General features: G+C 42.8%; 2 protein-coding genes across 2 annotated transcripts; one reads left to right on the forward strand and one right to left on the reverse strand.

The window, feature by feature from the left end:
- The first annotated feature begins 925 nt into the window (after positions 1–925).
- On the forward strand, positions 926–13,162 carry pcolcea (procollagen C-endopeptidase enhancer a). The gene is made up of 9 exons (XM_070844058.1): positions 926–1,108; positions 3,832–3,940; positions 4,034–4,292; positions 11,511–11,635; positions 11,744–11,880; positions 11,965–12,308; positions 12,391–12,468; positions 12,548–12,718; positions 12,822–13,162. The coding sequence occupies exons 1-9, from the start codon at positions 1,020–1,022 to the stop codon at positions 12,950–12,952; spliced, it is 1,443 nt and encodes a 480-aa protein (XP_070700159.1). The 5' UTR covers positions 926–1,019; the 3' UTR covers positions 12,953–13,162.
- A 1,539-nt stretch (positions 13,163–14,701) lies between these two features.
- On the reverse strand, positions 14,702–18,098 carry tmem88a (transmembrane protein 88 a). The gene is made up of 3 exons (XM_070843825.1): positions 17,573–18,098; positions 15,842–16,167; positions 14,702–15,233 (listed from the first exon to the last, which is right to left on the reverse strand). The coding sequence occupies exons 2-3, from the start codon at positions 16,148–16,150 to the stop codon at positions 14,946–14,948; spliced, it is 597 nt and encodes a 198-aa protein (XP_070699926.1). The 5' UTR covers positions 16,151–16,167; positions 17,573–18,098; the 3' UTR covers positions 14,702–14,945.
- Between the last annotated feature and the right edge of the window lie 36 nt (positions 18,099–18,134).

An 18,134-nucleotide genomic window follows, 5' to 3' on the forward strand; every position in this document is an offset into this window, starting at 1 on the left:
CTGCAAAACCTGAAAGGGGATTAGAAATTCAAACTCTGTGGAACAAAATCAGCTAAAGTCATCTCCCTGTGGAAACCTTGCTTTGTGCTTTTATGAGCTGTCCGTCCTGCTCGCTCCACACTTTGATCACGGTGCTGCAGCTCTGTAGTGGGTGAAAGTGGCTGATTTGACAGTATTATTGTAACAGCATCCCCTCCACAGGCCTCAGTAATGTAGGCCAGAGGCTTGGCTCATCAGAGAATGAATACTCCCCCCTCTAGAGTGTTATTCTTTCCTCGGTGGACTGTGGGGTCAATAGATGCTCTCTGGCTCAGTTGTGAGGGAACCAAGGGAGCCCCCGGGGCTTGGGGAAATACGCTAAGAGGAAAGAGATCATTAGTTTTATGATACTTCTTTATCCAGCTCCTTTTGGGTCCTGTATGTGTTTTGTTTAAACCACACGGCTGAAGTGAAGGTCTCACATGTTGTTGTGGAATGTGATTTATGACACTACTTAAGCCTCAGGCCGTGGCCCCACCTGGATGGACGTTGATGGAGTTAATGGCCATCCAAACCCAATTTCAAGCACTTTTAACTGAAGTTTCAGCCACGTGAAGAACCCCAACCATCTGCTGTGAACCACTCCTTTTTCGAACGTCCACAAAAAGCCTCAGCCACAGCTTCTGATACTCCTCCCCTATGTCCTGCTTTCCTAGATGCCCTCTCTGTTATATTGAAACCAGGGTTATTATGGAGACACATCTGGCTCTAATTAAAGCCTTCTCCTCCCTCCCTCCCTCCCCCTCTCCCCACTCACGTCACCCTTTGTCACCTCTGTTGGCCTTTCAGCATCTCTGTCCGTCTCTTCATCCACGCTCTTCTTCCTCCGATTCCTCCCCACTCATCCACTCTCTCCGCCCATCCTGAGCAAGAGGCCTCCTCCTTGTCAACCCTCAACCCCCCCCGCTTGTCTTACACCTCTTGCCTTGTGCTACCATTTCCCTTTTCTGCAGCAGTCGCCTTTGTGTGCATGCTGCATCATGTTGCATGTGGGCTCCATCTGGGGTCTCTCCTTGATCCTGTCTCTGAGTTTAGGATGGACGAAGGCTCAGCAGACCAATAACACCAGGTGAGGTTGGACTGTGTGGTGAACGTGTATGTTTGAGTGCTGTGTCATGGAAAGTGTCTTCTTGAAATAGACACTATCTAAATATCCTCATTTAGGTAACCTATTTGAGATTTTAGTTGAGGGTGCTATTCATAGTTTTAACAGTCTGTGACTGTCGGAAAAAATGCACTGTGAATTCTTTCCCATTTCTGTAAGTAAATTCTTTCCACTTCACTGTTTGATTGGGCACAGAGTTGTCCTGTTGGTTTTTGGCTCATGATGTGAGGCACGCTGAGTCTGCAGTGGCTCAGCCAGATGTTAATGCTTTTGGTTCTGCCTGTGGGGTCGAATCAAAGTTACTTGGCTCTCGCTCTGGACATCTTGGCTTTAATCAGCAAGCGTCTGACTTTTCTGGAGTTCCGCTTGTCTGACTTCGTAGTTTGTGAGAAACTTCTTTTTTCCCCCCCATTGCATCTACAGAAAGTATATGTTCACTTGTGTGGGATGTGGGATGACACTTCTAACTTTCTCACTTTTTGAGACGAAGATGTCACAAGTAACAGCGGTGATTTTCACATCTGAGCCAAAAACAACTACTCTCCACTCCATAAATATACTGTAAAACGCCAAACCAGAATAATTTCATAACATCAGGCAAATTCTTCTTGGCTCACAAGTAAACAAATGTGTCTTGTTGGCTACAGCCTGGAGGAGAAAATTTTCCCCTCTGTGAAATGAGACAGAAAAGCAACCTATCACATGAAGTGACAGAGTCAGCGCTATGTGAAAAACTACAGCTACCTTTTGGTTCATGCTTGTTCATTTCTATGACTCTAAAGCAGTAGCTCCCTAACATTTTTAAACCATGGCACCCATCCAGAGTAATGTTTTTGTTGTGGGCCATGGCATAACTTCACATTTAATAGGGCTTTTTATTATTTGTAGCAATTCTGATGTTTACTGGTTGGACAAACATGTTTAAGTAAATGCAGTCTTATGTCTAATGTGGTTAAACATTATTAATACGTAAAACAACAAAAGACAACATTGTTGGTACCTGAATACCAGGGAACAAAATAATCAACAATGTGTTACTTGTGTGACATTTTGTGACAATTTGCTCTGTAGATTCTGGAAAGGTTTTTGTCAACCCAAACCACAATAAGATAATTTACTCACTACACTATACAGACATACATAAAAATTTTATTCTAACCTATAACTATATAGAATTACATCTTATAGCACTTCATAACCCCAAACTGTTCACCATTATATAAAGAAAGACATTAAGAAATTAATATTCATATTAACAAATGGTGTAATATATATTTATATATATAGTCCTACATGTTATATGTTTTTTATATCAGTTTATTTCATTACAGATATCATTATAGTATCTGTATAGTAGCATTTTTTTTTTACTATACTTTAATTTCATGTCACATTTAATTTTATAACGTCACTTATCATGACAACGATGTTGTCTCATGCCTCCTGTCTGTCACTCAATAAGAGATAACCAAATTTAGCCTGTTAGCTCCTAGTAGCTAGAAGGAAAAATATAGCTCCTGTTAGCTTGAGCAGCAACAGTTATTCTGATTAAACCAACTAGAGGCTGCTGCTGTAAAAAAAAAAACACAGTACACAGACACAATAACTAAATGGTTTTAGCTTATAAGCATTAGCTTAACGTCGCTGCTATGCCAAGCTGGCTAACTAGCTAGGCTAGTTTATCACTGAAAGTATCAAAGCAAAGAGCCAGTGTTAGCATCCTTAGCATTGTTAACAGTGTTAGCAGTGTTAGCTACCTCCTGTTGGCTGGAGCGAGCACAGAGAGAAACTGCTTCATTTTGGCAGAGTTGTGTTTATTTCTTATAGGAACACATTAGCTAGTATTAGCTAACCGAGAGTATTAGAAAGTATTAGCTACCAAGCTTAAACTCCACTTAGCTTGTTAGCCCGGTATAAAATAAACATATAAAACTATGTCATTGCGGAAATAGGAATGATAAATAACATTTTATAATAATAAAATGAAAATTATTTCACACTTGTTTGTCTGAATGTATTATTTTACAACGTAGCCTATTGATTATTTTAGGTATTTTTTGCAGTTTATTCATATGACTATTTTATAAATACTAATTTACTTATTTTATATTGCACACTTTGGGTCTCCGTACATAACAATCAGTATCAGCACTTGACCTTTCAAATTTAGTGAGGCCTCACATCTATTTTAAGGCTGTAATATTTCATGACTGAGATGAATGAGTGTGAGAAAACATGAGCCTGTGATAATAAATAATCTTAATCCTGATGTTCTTGCTACAGAGTTTAAGTGTTGGCACAAATAGCTTGATGGTGGTTTGATTATTTTCCTTTTCCTTTTCTTGTTACATGCTTTAATCTTAATTAGGTCAGCTAATTACAAACTTTGATTATGGAAATTTTATGCACAAGTAATGTAGCAACACCCAGCAGAGGTTAGAGGTAACATGTGGTCTGATGGTCAGATGATGTAAGCCCTTTTTAATTTTCAATTTTTCCAGTAAATTCTATGATACCTCAGTGGCCTCAAATAGTCACAGTTTACAGAATGCTGAAGGAGTCAACATGCTTAAATCTGTGGGAGGTCAAAGAGTCTCAGTGGACTTTTAATGCGTCTCTATTGTCTCATAGACTTAAAATACCATTGACGCTCTCTCCCCACGGTCTTACTGTCTCCCTCATCACAGGCCTGTGTTCTACTGTGGAGGAGACTTGGTTTCGGACTCAGGCTTTGTTGGCAGTGAGGGGTTCCCAAGCTTCTACAAACCCAACAGCAAATGCACCTGGCGGATCACCGTGAGTCACTTACCCTGCACCATGTCTAAAGGCTGACTCCTTCCTCACTCTGTCTCTCACTATCTGACTCATATACAATCTCTGTGGTTCCAGGTCCCAGAGGGAAACGTGGTCATGCTCTCCTTCCGCATTTTTGACCTAGAGGCTGACTCACAATGTCGCTACGACTATCTGGATGTTTACAACGGCCATTCCAACTTGGTACAAAAACTAGGTCGCTTTTGTGGAACTTTCCGGCCCGGCACTCTTATTTCTACCACAAACACCATGATGCTGGAGATGGTTTCTGATGCAGGGGCTCAGGGTAGAGGGTTTGTGGCCCATTTCAGTGGAGCCAAGCCGTACGTGGATGGTATGTGATCACATTTCAGAGTGATAATGAACATGTTTTTTTTTCTTTTTTCTCTCACAAATGTGTCCAGCCTGTATGGGTTTACAATGTACCACAAATCAACTAGGCCCAGAATGCACTTTCAAATGATGGTACAAAACACTCACATAATTTTAATTATTCATTAGAATTTGTAATTACAAATTAGACCTTAATAACAAATAAAGCACATGTAATATGAGCTGAGAACTAAAGGACCAACTAAATAATGACTGTACTCTGGCAGCCTCCCATGAAAGCTTACCACACTGACAGTAAACCTTCACATCTTATATGCCTCAAATCTCAGTGTGAAAGATTTTACCCAACAAATCAGCTCATCTCGACAGTGATTTCTCTTTTATGTGAAAGTGTTATTCTTTCTCCCAGAGGGGTCGCCGCCTTGACACAATGCTGATCTAAATGACCATGATGGAAATATGAAAGATTTATTTCAGTAATATTTGCTTCAAAGTGGTACAAAAATGTTGGGCTTCACTATACAGTGAAGACCGCATGTTTCTTTGTCTGTAAAACTATTGGGCTCCTTTCCCCAATGCCCCCCAGTTTCACAGATAGGTGTGAAATCACCCCCGCGCCCAGCTCCACTGTCACCATTGGCCGGAGGGGACACATGATTTTACGACCGCAGGCCCACAAAACCAGTTCACCCCCACTGAACTCTCTCTTTCTCATCGTCTCTCCTGAAGTGGAGAGACCAGCTCTTTTTCTCATCGTCTCTCCTGAAGTGGAGAGACCAGCTCTCTTTCTCATCGTCTCTCCTGAAGTGGAGAGACCAGGTTCCTGCTCCCTCTCCTCCTGCAGAGGAGAGACCAGCTCTCCTGATCTTTCCTGAAGAGGAGAGACCAGCTCAACTCAGCTAAGCTCTGCCTCAGTGTGGTCTGTCCAGAGCAGCCACCTCCTTCATGGTAGCGACACAAGGTCCTGCCTGAAGTAAGCAGATCAGCGCCAGCAGGCACGACCCAGAGTCTGCCAGCTGATAACCAGAACCAACAACAAGAGCACACCAGCAAGTTAGCACAGAGCTGCTAACTAACAGGAACAAAGGAGCGACCGGATTCCTCCAGCCTGCAACCACTCAGCACGGACACGAACCACACCTTTCCTCCAGCAACAAGCTGAGAAAGCAGCACCCTCAAGGACACTTCGTCTCCCCTTTTAAGGACTGGTAACAAACTCTAACTGGGCATAATTAGCATAGCATTACTGCATACATGGTTTACCCCTGTTAATGTATTGACTTGCTTTAATGTTCATTGAGTTTGATTATTGTGATGTGTTGTAGATTACTGTGCATCCATTAAGTTTAGTTGATGTTAGCCTACAAACTAACCATCCTGTCTTAACCTGCACCTTTATCTCTCTCACACACTCTGCAACAGGCCACTGAGGGACAAGGCTAAGCTAACAGCACTTAGCTTTCCTTTGTCTGCCTCTGACCCACACCCCAGGGGGTCTGGCCATCACCATTTGGTCTCTCTCCCCCACCTTTGTGGGACCCATCTCACATTCCTCAGCCTTATCACACACACACACACACACTCTTACACTCATATTATTTTAGTTTAGTCATAGAGATTTAGTTAGATTGTTTGATTGATTTTGTTTCTGCAACAGCAGATGTCTTTAACACCTACTCTGCTTCAGCCGTACTTACAACCAAAGTACAAGTCCTTAATGCATAACAAATGATGTCCCTGAATTTTGCTCTGTTTTAATAAATGTTTTAATACTTGCTGTCTCCGTTAATGTTGTACAACTGTGGACACTGCCAACCTCTACACTGTCAAGAACTCCAAAAATCCTTCAGCTAGCTATCAATGTGGTAATTTTGGTAGTAATTATTAAATTAATTATAAAACATAATTCCAAATTGATAGTTTAGTATTTTTATGAGACTAAATCAATTAAAACGGCTGTCTTTTCCTCGTTTTTCGAGGTGGTGCCCCAATCGAGGTGGACTTTAATCAAAGTTCATTTATTTTAATAATTATTAATTATCTTTGATAACTATTAATTATTTCTGATAGCCAAATTGAACATTACCACTTGTTAAAGCACAACAAATGGTGCCCCGTGTGAGGCAGAGTACTGTTGGCAATTGTTCATATTTGTACAATATTAATTTTCAGCAAAATTTTGGTCAAAACCAAAATTTTTGAAAAAACTTTAAAACGAGCAAAATTATCATTTTTAACCACTAGTCAGTCACAGAAGTACTTCCAGCTGTACTTTCAAGTGCATTGTGGTGAAAATCAATCTAACTAAATTAAGCAAAAACAATTTGAAGAGTTAGTGTTACTGTGAGTTAAGGCTAAAGCTAATGCTAATACTGGTGCCTATGTTTGAAAGCAAACATTGAAAGCCCCATAGTGTTACATTTAGAGCTTGCTACTGCTGCTAACCTTTCAGGTAAACCTATCCTGTAGGAAGAATTTGGTTCTGCATTTGAATGTCACACATTCAATGCAATCTGTCCATTCGCTGTTAACTAAAGGGCTTCCTGTTTGTTAAGACACAGCGTGCCACCGGCCCTGTGAACGTAGAGCTTGAACCTGGCTGTTACTGCCGTGCATTTCAGCCTGATTAAGAAATAGAGCCTGAGAGAGAGCCACAGCGTGCTATCAGCCCTGTGAAGTTAGTACCTAGCTGCAACTGCCACGTGTTCCAGCTTGAGTAACTTAAAGAGACATTCCTGACTGTTACTGCCGTGCATTTCAGTTAGAGAGTCATAATTTTGGTGAGCAAACTTATTTTGTGTAAATCTACATTTACCTTAATTGGCCTCAGTTTGCTATCCCCACCAGTTCCACTAGATAGTGTATAACTACCCTCTAGTGTAGGCCACCACAGTGTTAGGCTAGTAGTATTCCCCAAGCTACACTTCAAGGTGTCTGCCACCGCAACACCACAGCCAACCACTTTTATAACTTGTTTTACCTCACCCCTTTTCAGGCAACAATGGAGAACCCCTGTGTAGAGCAGTTTATTTCTTCCCTAGCACAGAGCCTAAAGCCTGGCTACCCCGAATTCATTAACAAGTTGAATTTCAGTGAGTGTACAGAAGAGATAGACTCCCTACTAAACGACAGGTGTGATGCACAGACTGCATCCAAGGGCTCCTTGTTAAAATGCTTGCTTTTGACTTTCCACAGGCAAACCAGCCTCGCCCTTCAGAGTAGAGCAGCCATAGAGAAGGAGGTAGAAATCCTGAGAGCGCAAAATGCTAGCCTCTTCCATGAGGTTCAGACGGCTAATAAGAAAGCCCTGCGCTACTTAGAAGACCTGCACACAGCAGAGTTAGATCTCTGTTCGCAGAAGGAAGAAATGTATAGACTGAAGTCAGAACATTTGGCCCGACCAGAGTCGATCAGCCAGTGTGATTCCGGTTACTCCGATTCACACTCTTCTACCAGTGACAGGTTCAGTTTTTCCCCAAACAGAGGACATGAATTATTCCCACCTGAACACAAGTTCTTGGGAATGAAGTCAGCTCCTCAGCCTCCGCTGAGAGACCGAGCTCAAAGCCACCTGACTTCCCATTCCTCTGAAGCAGACAGAGAGGAGTTGTCTAGCATATCTTCTAGAAGATATTCCGTCCCAAGTCCCTCATTCATGTCATTGCACGACACATTTCTCCATGCTTGTCCCTCCAAAGATGGGACTAGAACAGTCCAGGACTGCTCAGCCTCCTCTCTGCATCACCGTCAGAGTGGCCGCTGTTCAGCCCCTGTTCTTCCACCACAGAGAAGTGTAGGGCATGATTTACATATCAATGACACTAGCTTAGTCTCGCCTTCACAGGGTCCCCGCCTTGAAGAGCTTGAGCTTCTAGCTAGAAGCATTGATAGGTTTGATCCAGATAACTGTGATCACCAAGTTGAGGACTATTTCAGGGAGCTAGACTACAACTTAATTGACTTACCCCATGCAACTGAAAGGGAGAAAGTTAGACTTGTGTGGAAAACCGGCTCTAAAGCGGTCCACAAGTTTATACAGTCACGACCTCCCAGTGTCAGAAATGAGTATAAATTGCTACGTCAAGCACTGACAGAAGAATTTTCCTGTGCTACTGACGACACCACAGCAATAGTTGCAGCCCTACAAATTAAACATGCCCGTCGTGAGCATCCAAAAGAGTACTACCAACGTTTGAGACACGCATATTTCCAGGGAAAGAATGCACCAGGCTTAGAAGAAAGCTCCACCTTCAAAGCTTTATTCTTGAGAAACCTCCACCCATGTGTGCGTACTCACGTTGTACTCAGGACACAAGAAGGTGACCCCTCATTGCAGGAGATCCGGAAGATGACACAGGTAGTCTGGGAAACTATTGTCTCTTCCAAAGCAAGGGGGGGGACAAGTGAGCCACCCAGCTCACACACCAAGGTGTCAGACAGGTCAGCTGCCCCAAAAGTTCACCCTCACAACCAACGAAAGGGGGGTGACAAAAGACCACATAGGGACACTGAGTGTAACCACCAGGTCCATCCACTGCCCAGGGATAGACACTCCGAGCACAGGAGCAGGAGACTGCCATACGCAGAAATCCAGGCAAGGAACAGTGACCAGGTAGCGTACGGGTCAGATGATGACTACAGCATCTCTGACTGCAGCTCAGAACATGGTAATAATCTTCCAGACACTGACAGTGACTCTGAATGTCTCTCTCCCTCTGGCTACCAGGAGCGTTACAGCCCTGGGCCAAGAAAGAATAAGAGCTCTAGAGCGCACTCTTTTTGGTCATGGCAGCACTGACCGGATGACAGACACCCAATCTACCCCACCTTCACTACAGTTATTTAGGCAAATTTGAATTTGTTAGCAACAGCAGCAAACTCATTTGAGCACTCAGTAATAAAACAAACATTACTGAAAGCCTAAATTCTGATTGGATTCAACACCACTGCTCAACTTCCAAGTACACTTGGACCAACTTCACATTTTGTCAGTAAAATCATACAAAACACACGTAGGACACACTGTTATGACTTTGTCATTTTAGGTGCCTCTATCTCTGCTACATAACACACTGACATTTCCTGTTCCCACTAACCCTCACTAACAACTGAGAAACACAGGTTATTTGGATGCAGTATGTCATTGTTGTGTATGAAGAACTGTTTTGTAATGTATGTCTGTTCTAGCTTAGCCAAGATAGATTCAGCATATGCCCAGTTGGACAACAAACTGCCCAGTAGTTACCAACTTGTTTCACCTGGACTGACAAAAATGAACAATGGCCGAAACATGCACAATTATCCCATCAGCATCCCACATCAGGTGACATCCTGATGGCAGGGGGGATGTTGGGCTTCACTATACAGTGAAGACCGCATGTTTCTTTGTCTGTAAAACTATTGGGCTCCTTTCCCCAATGCCCCCCAGTTTCACAGATAGGTGTGAAATCACCCCCGCGCCCAGCTCCACTGTCACCATTGGCCGGAGGGGACACATGATTTTACGACCGCAGGCCCACAAAACCAGTTCACCCCCACTGAACTCTCTCTTTCTCATCGTCTCTCCTGAAGTGGAGAGACCAGCTCTTTTTCTCATCGTCTCTCCTGAAGTGGAGAGACCAGCTCTCTTTCTCATCGTCTCTCCTGAAGTGGAGAGACCAGGTTCCTGCTCCCTCTCCTCCTGCAGAGGAGAGACCAGCTCTCCTGATCTTTCCTGAAGAGGAGAGACCAGCTCAACTCAGCTAAGCTCTGCCTCAGTGTGGTCTGTCCAGAGCAGCCACCTCCTTCATGGTAGCGACACAAGGTCCTGCCTGAAGTAAGCAGATCAGCGCCAGCAGGCACGACCCAGAGTCTGCCAGCTGATAACCAGAACCAACAACAAGAGCACACCAGCAAGTTAGCACAGAGCTGCTAACTAACAGGAACAAAGGAGCGACCGGATTCCTCCAGCCTGCAACCACTCAGCACGGACACGAACCACACCTTTCCTCCAGCAACAAGCTGAGAAAGCAGCACCCTCAAGGACACTTCGTCTCCCCTTTTAAGGACTGGTAACAAACTCTAACTGGGCATAATTAGCATAGCATTACTGCATACATGGTTTACCCCTGTTAATGTATTGACTTGCTTTAATGTTCATTGAGTTTGATTATTGTGATGTGTTGTAGATTACTGTGCATCCATTAAGTTTAGTTGATGTTAGCCTACAAACTAACCATCCTGTCTTAACCTGCACCTTTATCTCTCTCACACACTCTGCAACAGGCCACTGAGGGACAAGGCTAAGCTAACAGCACTTAGCTTTCCTTTGTCTGCCTCTGACCCACACCCCAGGGGGTCTGGCCATCACCATTTGGTCTCTCTCCCCCACCTTTGTGGGACCCATCTCACATTCCTCAGCCTTATCACACACACACACACACACTCTTACACTCATATTATTTTAGTTTAGTCATAGAGATTTAGTTAGATTGTTTGATTGATTTTGTTTCTGCAACAGCAGATGTCTTTAACACCTACTCTGCTTCAGCCGTACTTACAACCAAAGTACAAGTCCTTAATGCATAACAAATGATGTCCCTGAATTTTGCTCTGTTTTAATAAATGTTTTAATACTTGCTGTCTCCGTTAATGTTGTACAACTGTGGACACTGCCAACCTCTACACTGTCAAGAACTCCAAAAATCCTTCAGCTAGCTATCAATGTGGTAATTTTGGTAGTAATTATTAAATTAATTATAAAACATAATTCCAAATTGATAGTTTAGTATTTTTATGAGACTAAATCAATTAAAACGGCTGTCTTTTCCTCGTTTTTCGAGGTGGTGCCCCAATCGAGGTGGACTTTAATCAAAGTTCATTTATTTTAATAATTATTAATTATCTTTGATAACTATTAATTATTTCTGATAGCCAAATTGAACATTACCACTTGTTAAAGCACAACAAAAATTACTGACAACCCTGATGATGCAGATGTATGGGCTAAAGCAATTCTTTGATGCAGAGCTTACACAATGTATTTACCCTTTTGATTCTGCCAACAATAATAGTTTGATTAAGAGCCACAGCTCTTAATTGTGCAACTAAGAGCTTTACCTCCCAGTTAAAATGTTGTCAGAAGTTGCTGAACAAAAGCAGTACTTTGTATACTTCTAAGCGTACAGTTTACTGTTATCTTCAGCCATTGTTCTCATGGAGTGTGTCCGACTTGTTTCAGACCAGCAGTTCTGTGGGGGGAAGATAACAAAGGCCCAGGGAGAGATCAAGACGCCCAACTGGCCTGACAAGAAATACCCACCAGGAGCCACCTGCTCCTGGCTTATCACAGTGGAGCCTGATATGGTTGGCGGCCCACTCACTCTCAGCATGCAAACATTGTACTTTCCAAAGTCTTTACACACTCAGAAAGGAAAACTACTGATGATATTTCTGATTCTGTTTGGGTTCCAGGTTATCCAGGTGAAGTTTGATAAGTTCCTCTTGGAAGCTGACACCTATTGTCGGTTTGACTATGTGTCATTCTTTAATGGTGGAGAAAAAGATAATTCACGCCTGATTGGGAAATACTGCGGCGATGAGGCCCCACAGTAAGTGATAGGTAGCTCTAAAGCTGTTTGTTGGCCTTTAAAGTCATTTTAAATCAAATCTCTGTCTACCTGTCTCCTTTCCAGGCCCATTATAACCAGCGGCAACGTGCTACTGGTCCAGTTTGTGTCTGACCTGAGTGTGACTTCTGATGGATTCCTCGCCTACTACACCAGCGTCCGACCTGGCACTCAGGTACCAACAGTGGACATGGGAGCCGGTACAAGGCCCATCCTTCCGAGGCCTGCAGCCAAACCAGCTGCACCTGAACGTCCTGCTAAGCCACCCACTGTGCAGCCACCCGTCCCCACTGCAAAATATGCGCCCACAGAGAGACCCAAACCGGTCAAGCCTGCAAGAGGCCGTGGACCCGTCACCACAGGCCAGGACAGGAGGGTGCCCGTCACAAGGCCAAGTGGAAAGAGGCCTGGTGAGTGAAGTTATGTGGATGCTATGCTTGTGCGCCAATGTGCAGAAACTGTTGATCTAATGTATGTTTATTCATTCTTCAGTCCCCCAAAATCCTCTGTGTGCCAAAGCCTGTAAAAGAGACGGAAACATTAAGACCAGTTTCTGTGCCAGTGAATTTGGTAAGTTTGCTACCGTTCTCATGCACAACAAGTAACCAATCAGATATTTGGTTCTGATTTGAGGCCTTCCTTCCTCCAGTGATAACCGGGAAGGTGACCTCTCTGTCCCCTGGGCCCCGTGGCACTCTTCACATCGGCGTCTCCATAATTAAGACCTACAAGGCAGGTCGACTGACAATCACTCAAGTCGGAGAGACCATGTCGGTTAAACTGGTGTCACAGTGCAAGAAGTGCCCGTTGCTCCGCAGAGGTATCAGAGTCTTTCTTGTTCACACCACAGGTTATTCACATTTCTGTTTACTTACTAAGTGCAATACTGATCAAACTCTATGGTCATTTTTCCTCTCCAATAGGGGTCAACTACATTATCATGGGTCAAGTGAATGAAGACGGACGCGGTACCTTGGAACCCGGTGCATTCACAGCTCCATACAAAGCCCAACATCAGAAATTATTAATGAATATCAACAACCAACCCTGTTAACGTCACATCTGTCCAGGCCATGAACCCAGATGACATATCAAGCACACAAATCCAGACATCATAATGTGAAATACAGATCTATTAACTCACAATATCACAGTAAAACACGTGTTTATCGACCATTTTAAAGGAATACAAATTTATACAAACACCTGCCAAACCTTACGTTTGTAATTTATATATGAATAAAGGTTTTATATCTCTTTCAAATGGTTTGACTGCATACTTATCTATAACCTTGTAGCTCTCACCCTCTCTCAAACTGTGTCTCTAATGCCACCTAGTGGATTTAAAGGGTAACTCAAATTGAGCTGTTGCTAATCCTGACAACCTTTTTCAGTCTAGATTTAAAATCCTGTGACATGAGGTGAACAATAGTCATCAAGATTTTGCGTCTTTAGATGGAGATGAATGATCGCACAGTGTTTGTTTGGGGTTTTAAAACTGGAGTCAGGACTAAGATAAGAACAGTAAATGTGTGTTATTTTGTCAGATGTTGTGTTATCAGAGCTAAAAAACAAAGCACTCACTTGCTCCCAGAGTTGCTTTATTTGGTACCCACCATGGCCTGGTGTCCTCCTCATGATGGTCTGGGATCAGCTCTTAGCCACTTTGAAAAGAAATAAGCAGCTGAAGAACATGAATAAATAAACGATTTGATGTTGCTATGGTCCAAACAGACAGAATATCATTATATTTAAGTACAAATAATATAATAATATAAATATAATAAGTGCAAAAACATTATACATACTGCTGATGTACTGACTGCTGATTATTAATGCTCAGTCACAAGCTGTATCAAATAATTATTTGTGAATATTATTGTTACAAAAGGCACGTATAAGATCGCTAATATCACTCTCCTGAACTGTCTCCTGAACAAACACAAATGGCCCATCAGACCAAGTCAAAATGCAGTAACTAGGCCCATATTTTTGGTGTAAAATGCAAATATAACTCACTTTCTGCTGTCTGTTCTACTAATATATTATGCCAAAGAAATGTGCACTTTGTATGAACAGCTCTGTAAATATGCAGGAGTTCCAAAAAACAAAGCTAAAAACCAACACAGCGTCTGTTCTCTGGCTTGTTATTACACTCTGCCACAGAGAGACAGATAGAAGGGTGAGAATATGCAATGCATACCAGTGACCAGTAGAGGTTGGTGAAGGTCAAGAATTTAGAAACTAAACTCCTTTCTATTGACTCATCTTTTGACAACCAATCATTTGGTCTGACTACTTTATAACAAATTATCATTTGACTAGAACACTTTTTCAGAAGTTGAAAAAACATGTGAAATTAACATGTAAGTCAAAATGAAATGATACCACTTGTATCTACAGTGGACCTGCTGCTTTTAAGTAGCACAAGAGACAGTAATCTTTGAACCCGAGAGCACATGGGATGGGATGTATCTCCATGTTACACAGTATTTAAGCTGTCTGGGATCACAAAATGATTTATACGCCATAAAGACTGACAGTAGAGATCAGGCAACATGTGTTTAACAGCTGTCCTGTAAGTCTCTGCTCAGGTAAAATAACTCACATGCTGTATAGTACAATCAAATCTGCAGACTCACAGTAATGATGTTCTATGGAAGTTTGCATGGGACACAAATCCTTTTCCTGTTTACTCTATTTATTTACTCTATTTATTCCCTTTTCACCTCCTGTTAAATGTAATTGCTTCAATTTACATTCCATAAATGTTCAGTTTGCAGGTGTAAAAAACACAATGCTCAGCAGGTCGAACAACACTTTATTGTAAAAAGGTATAAAATACATTCAATACTTTGAAATTGTATACAAAAAGCAACAATGATGACAGACAATCTCTATAAATGAGGAAATGTGATGGATTTTTACAATGGCTTTAGAAAAAGAAATACAACTGCTATTTGCTTTAACTCAAGCAGCCAAACTCTGGTCACTAAACAGGGATACATATTACAACCATATACAATCCTCTCCTCTCCTCTCCCGTCCTACACCCATACGCTTCCCTTCCCCTCCCTCTCTGAGGCTCCCTTCTGGCCACAGCAGCCCCCTGCAGCAGCCCCCCGGTGGCGTGTGGTGGGCAGGTTCTTGTAGACGGCGCGGCTGTAGGGAATGAAACACAGGCCCAGCTGGAGGTGTCGGGCCAGGCGGCAGTAGGCGGCCAGTGCCAGGACCAGCAGAGGGGTGAGCAACAGAAAGCCCACAACCAGCAGGGCCACGCAGCCACTGTCATCCAGCACATCTGAGCAGAACACAGATGTTCCATGGGGCTGCACCTAGAGAGCAAGAGGAGCAAAATTAATCAATGGCACGGATGCAAAAATCAAAACAGTGCACAAAGCTACCTCTGGTCCTTCAGTATGTCCACCACTTAAGTCCCAACCAGATCCATAGTACAGTATTAATTCTAAGGAGGATTTGAGTCTGTACACTGGAAAAGTGAGGAATTAACCATACTCAAAAAAGAATGTACCAAACTTGTTGGATTTTTTCCATGTGTGCTGTTGGGGTGCACTATTGCCCCACAATGTATAACACAAAGAACAAGAGCAGCTTAGTCACAGCTGCAAAAAATTAAAATTAAGCTCCAGAAAGATCCATGAAGATCTTGGAAAACAGTATCAAATTTCTGGAAAAACATAAGGGTGCTATTCCAAAATCACAGTTTGATTGACAGTCTGCATCATTTCCTGTTAGTACAAAAACAATATCTTGCATGTTAACTTTAGAAGCCGTCTATTATAATACGTTATATTATAACTATATACTATTAGTATGTTTTTATAGAGTATTCAGCACCAGTCTGACTCTGTACTTTATCATCTGCGTCCTCTCCTTCCCCTTCTGCCAGCAAAAACCAAACATTTCCACAGCAGATTCCTACCGTGGAGTGGCAGAGGAAGCCGAATATAATCATGGCAAGAGCAGGGGTGAGGATGGTGCCGAACACGATGCTGGCCAGCCCGGCGTTGATTAGTGCTATGATCATATTCTGTGCAGTGACCAGCACAGAGCACGCCCAGCAGTCCAGGGAGCCCCTTAACTCCAGGGGGGTATCAGCGGCTTCGCTGCCCCCCAGGGAGTATGGAGGCGGCACCACGACCCCTGACCCCGCTCTGGAGGGGGACCCCCGCTCAGAGTGGGCCTGCTCAGATATCGTCTTCTCCAGCGTCCCGTTCCGTGACAGGCTCATCTTCCTTGTGATCTTTGCTGCGGGAAAAAAAAAGACAGATAACTTCATATAGTTTATTTATCTGTTCAATATCCCTGACAGCAGTGACCTTGTTTTGACCCTGCTTTTAGTACTGGAAGTTCACATTTGGGAGGAAATCTGCAAATTTGTGTTTCACAACGCTGACATGATGTGTATTTATCAGAGTGTGCCAATTATTTTAAGGGTCTGTACTTCGGTCTGCTGTTGAAAAGGAAAGATAAAACAGTTCTTCTCCTCCCCTCATGCCCTGATTTCTTCAGTCTATCCAGCAAATACATGGAAAGCTGAAGAATGTTAATCCATTAAGCAATGGTTTCCTTAAATACTGTGGTGAAAGGTGTGGAAAGTCAACACACAGATAACTGCACAGCTCTGAGTGCAGGAGGAAATGGGCTCCAGTGACCCCACCTCCAAACTCCAGGATAACCACGACCCAGAACAATGAGCCAGGAACAGCTGGAAAACTCTGAAAAATCCCACTAATCACCAATCTGAGTGTCAGAGCAATGTTATGACTTTGATTTCGAAATAGCAAAGTTGTGCTACAACAGCTGCACAGCTAAACATTTCCACATGACAAATTCAAAGTGAATAGTAGAAAAGTTCCATAATTTCCTTCTGTTCTTGTGTTTCCAGGCTGCTACTGTTTTCATCCCAGCACCACATGAAAGCATGTGTTTTACAAGCAGTCAGTCATTTTCTGTTCTGTCTGTCAACATTGTTTTAAGTCCTTTCCTTTAAATTCGTACCACTGCCTCCCATCATCACCTCACTTGTTTGTGATGCTCCATAAAGAGAAAATCTTCTCTAAAACTGGATTCATACACAGCAAATTCAATAATAATAGACATTTAAATATATTTGAACAAGAACAAAGTCTCTTCAGTAGGAAACCAGGGTTGTATAAAAATCCTCAGAAGTCTTGCTGGGAACGAGTTTTAGACTTCATTTGGCTTCTTCCAGTTCTGTGTCCTCTCTTTCGATTGCATAAATAACTTCAGAGGGCTTCGAATTTTCTTTTAAAAAGAGTTTTATAAGTTCTCCAACAATCCTGTGGCCTGAAGAATATGTTTTGAATTGCTCTCATTTTGAATGGAGTTCTGTTTGTGAGTGTTTGTCCTCCATTCAATCGTGGAGCGGCTCAAACACTTGCCGTCTGATGACATCATCAACACAGCTCTCTTGTTCCCAGATTGATTAGTTTCAGAAATCCAAACTACCCCTCCACAATCTCAGGAGTAACATTAGTGAGGCAGCACATTCAGGACGTTTCATTAGAGCAAGGCACTGCCTGCATTCAAGGAAACTAAACCCTTTCGTAAGGGTAAGGATCAACATTTCTCTGTTTCTTTACCATGGTTTAATTTAAAAAGACATGGCCATAGAGTTTGTTGTACTCACCGTGTTGAAAAACCTGATGATGTGTCCTCCTGCAGTGCGCTGGTGGCAGCAGATGACGGGGCTCTGAGAGACCTGAAGAGCAGTGTGTGGTCAGAGACAAAGAGAATTTCAAGAATTTCCTCCTGATGTATGTCTTCTCTGTCTGAAAATCCAGATCTAGAGGGTGGTATCCAAGTGAAGGTAAAATTTCTATAACTTAAATAAATGTAAACTCTTCTCCCTTCTTGTGCCCTGGCCTATGTCCAAAAATATCATCAGGTACTGGCCCACTGCTATGAGTCTAAACTTCTCCCTCAGACCTCGTGTAGAGCGGGTCAGAAAAGAGCTGTGCAGACTTGAGGCAAATTCTGCTTTCCCACTGGCTTCAGCGCTTCCTTCCCTGACATTCTGTTTCCTCACTCCGACTCCAGTTTGAGATATGATGGAGTGTGTGAGTGGTTAGGAGTGTGTGCATGTGTGTGTGTATCCTGTGTTGCCTCTGATGCGAATGCACAGAAAGCAGGCTGGGCTGTGTTAAAGTGTCTGGGCCAGGGGGGCAGTGGAGGGGTTTCTGTGATAACCC

Source organism: Pempheris klunzingeri, chromosome 14 (genome assembly GCF_042242105.1).
Source record: "Pempheris klunzingeri isolate RE-2024b chromosome 14, fPemKlu1.hap1, whole genome shotgun sequence".
Classification (NCBI taxonomy): Eukaryota; Metazoa; Chordata; class Actinopteri; order Acropomatiformes; family Pempheridae; genus Pempheris; species Pempheris klunzingeri.

What these genes read in the sequence shown, in the direction of transcription:
- pcolcea (XM_070844058.1), top strand. Translation starts at nt 1,020, where the DNA reads ATGTTGCATGTGGGCTCCATCTGGGGTCTCTCCTTGATCCTGTCTCTG. An exon ending in CAGCAGACCAATAACACCAG is followed by an intron (nt 1,109 to 3,831) that starts GTGAGGTTGGAC and finishes CCCTCATCACAG; the next exon opens with GCCTGTGTTCTACTGTGGAG. An exon ending in TTTCTGTGCCAGTGAATTTG is followed by an intron (nt 12,469 to 12,547) that starts GTAAGTTTGCTA and finishes TCCTTCCTCCAG; the next exon opens with TGATAACCGGGAAGGTGACC.
- tmem88a (XM_070843825.1), bottom strand. Translation starts at nt 16,150, where the DNA reads ATGAGCCTGTCACGGAACGGGACGCTGGAGAAGACGATATCTGAGCAG. An exon ending in GCTTCCTCTGCCACTCCACG is followed by an intron (nt 15,234 to 15,841) that starts GTAGGAATCTGC and finishes CTTGCTCTCTAG; the next exon opens with GTGCAGCCCCATGGAACATC.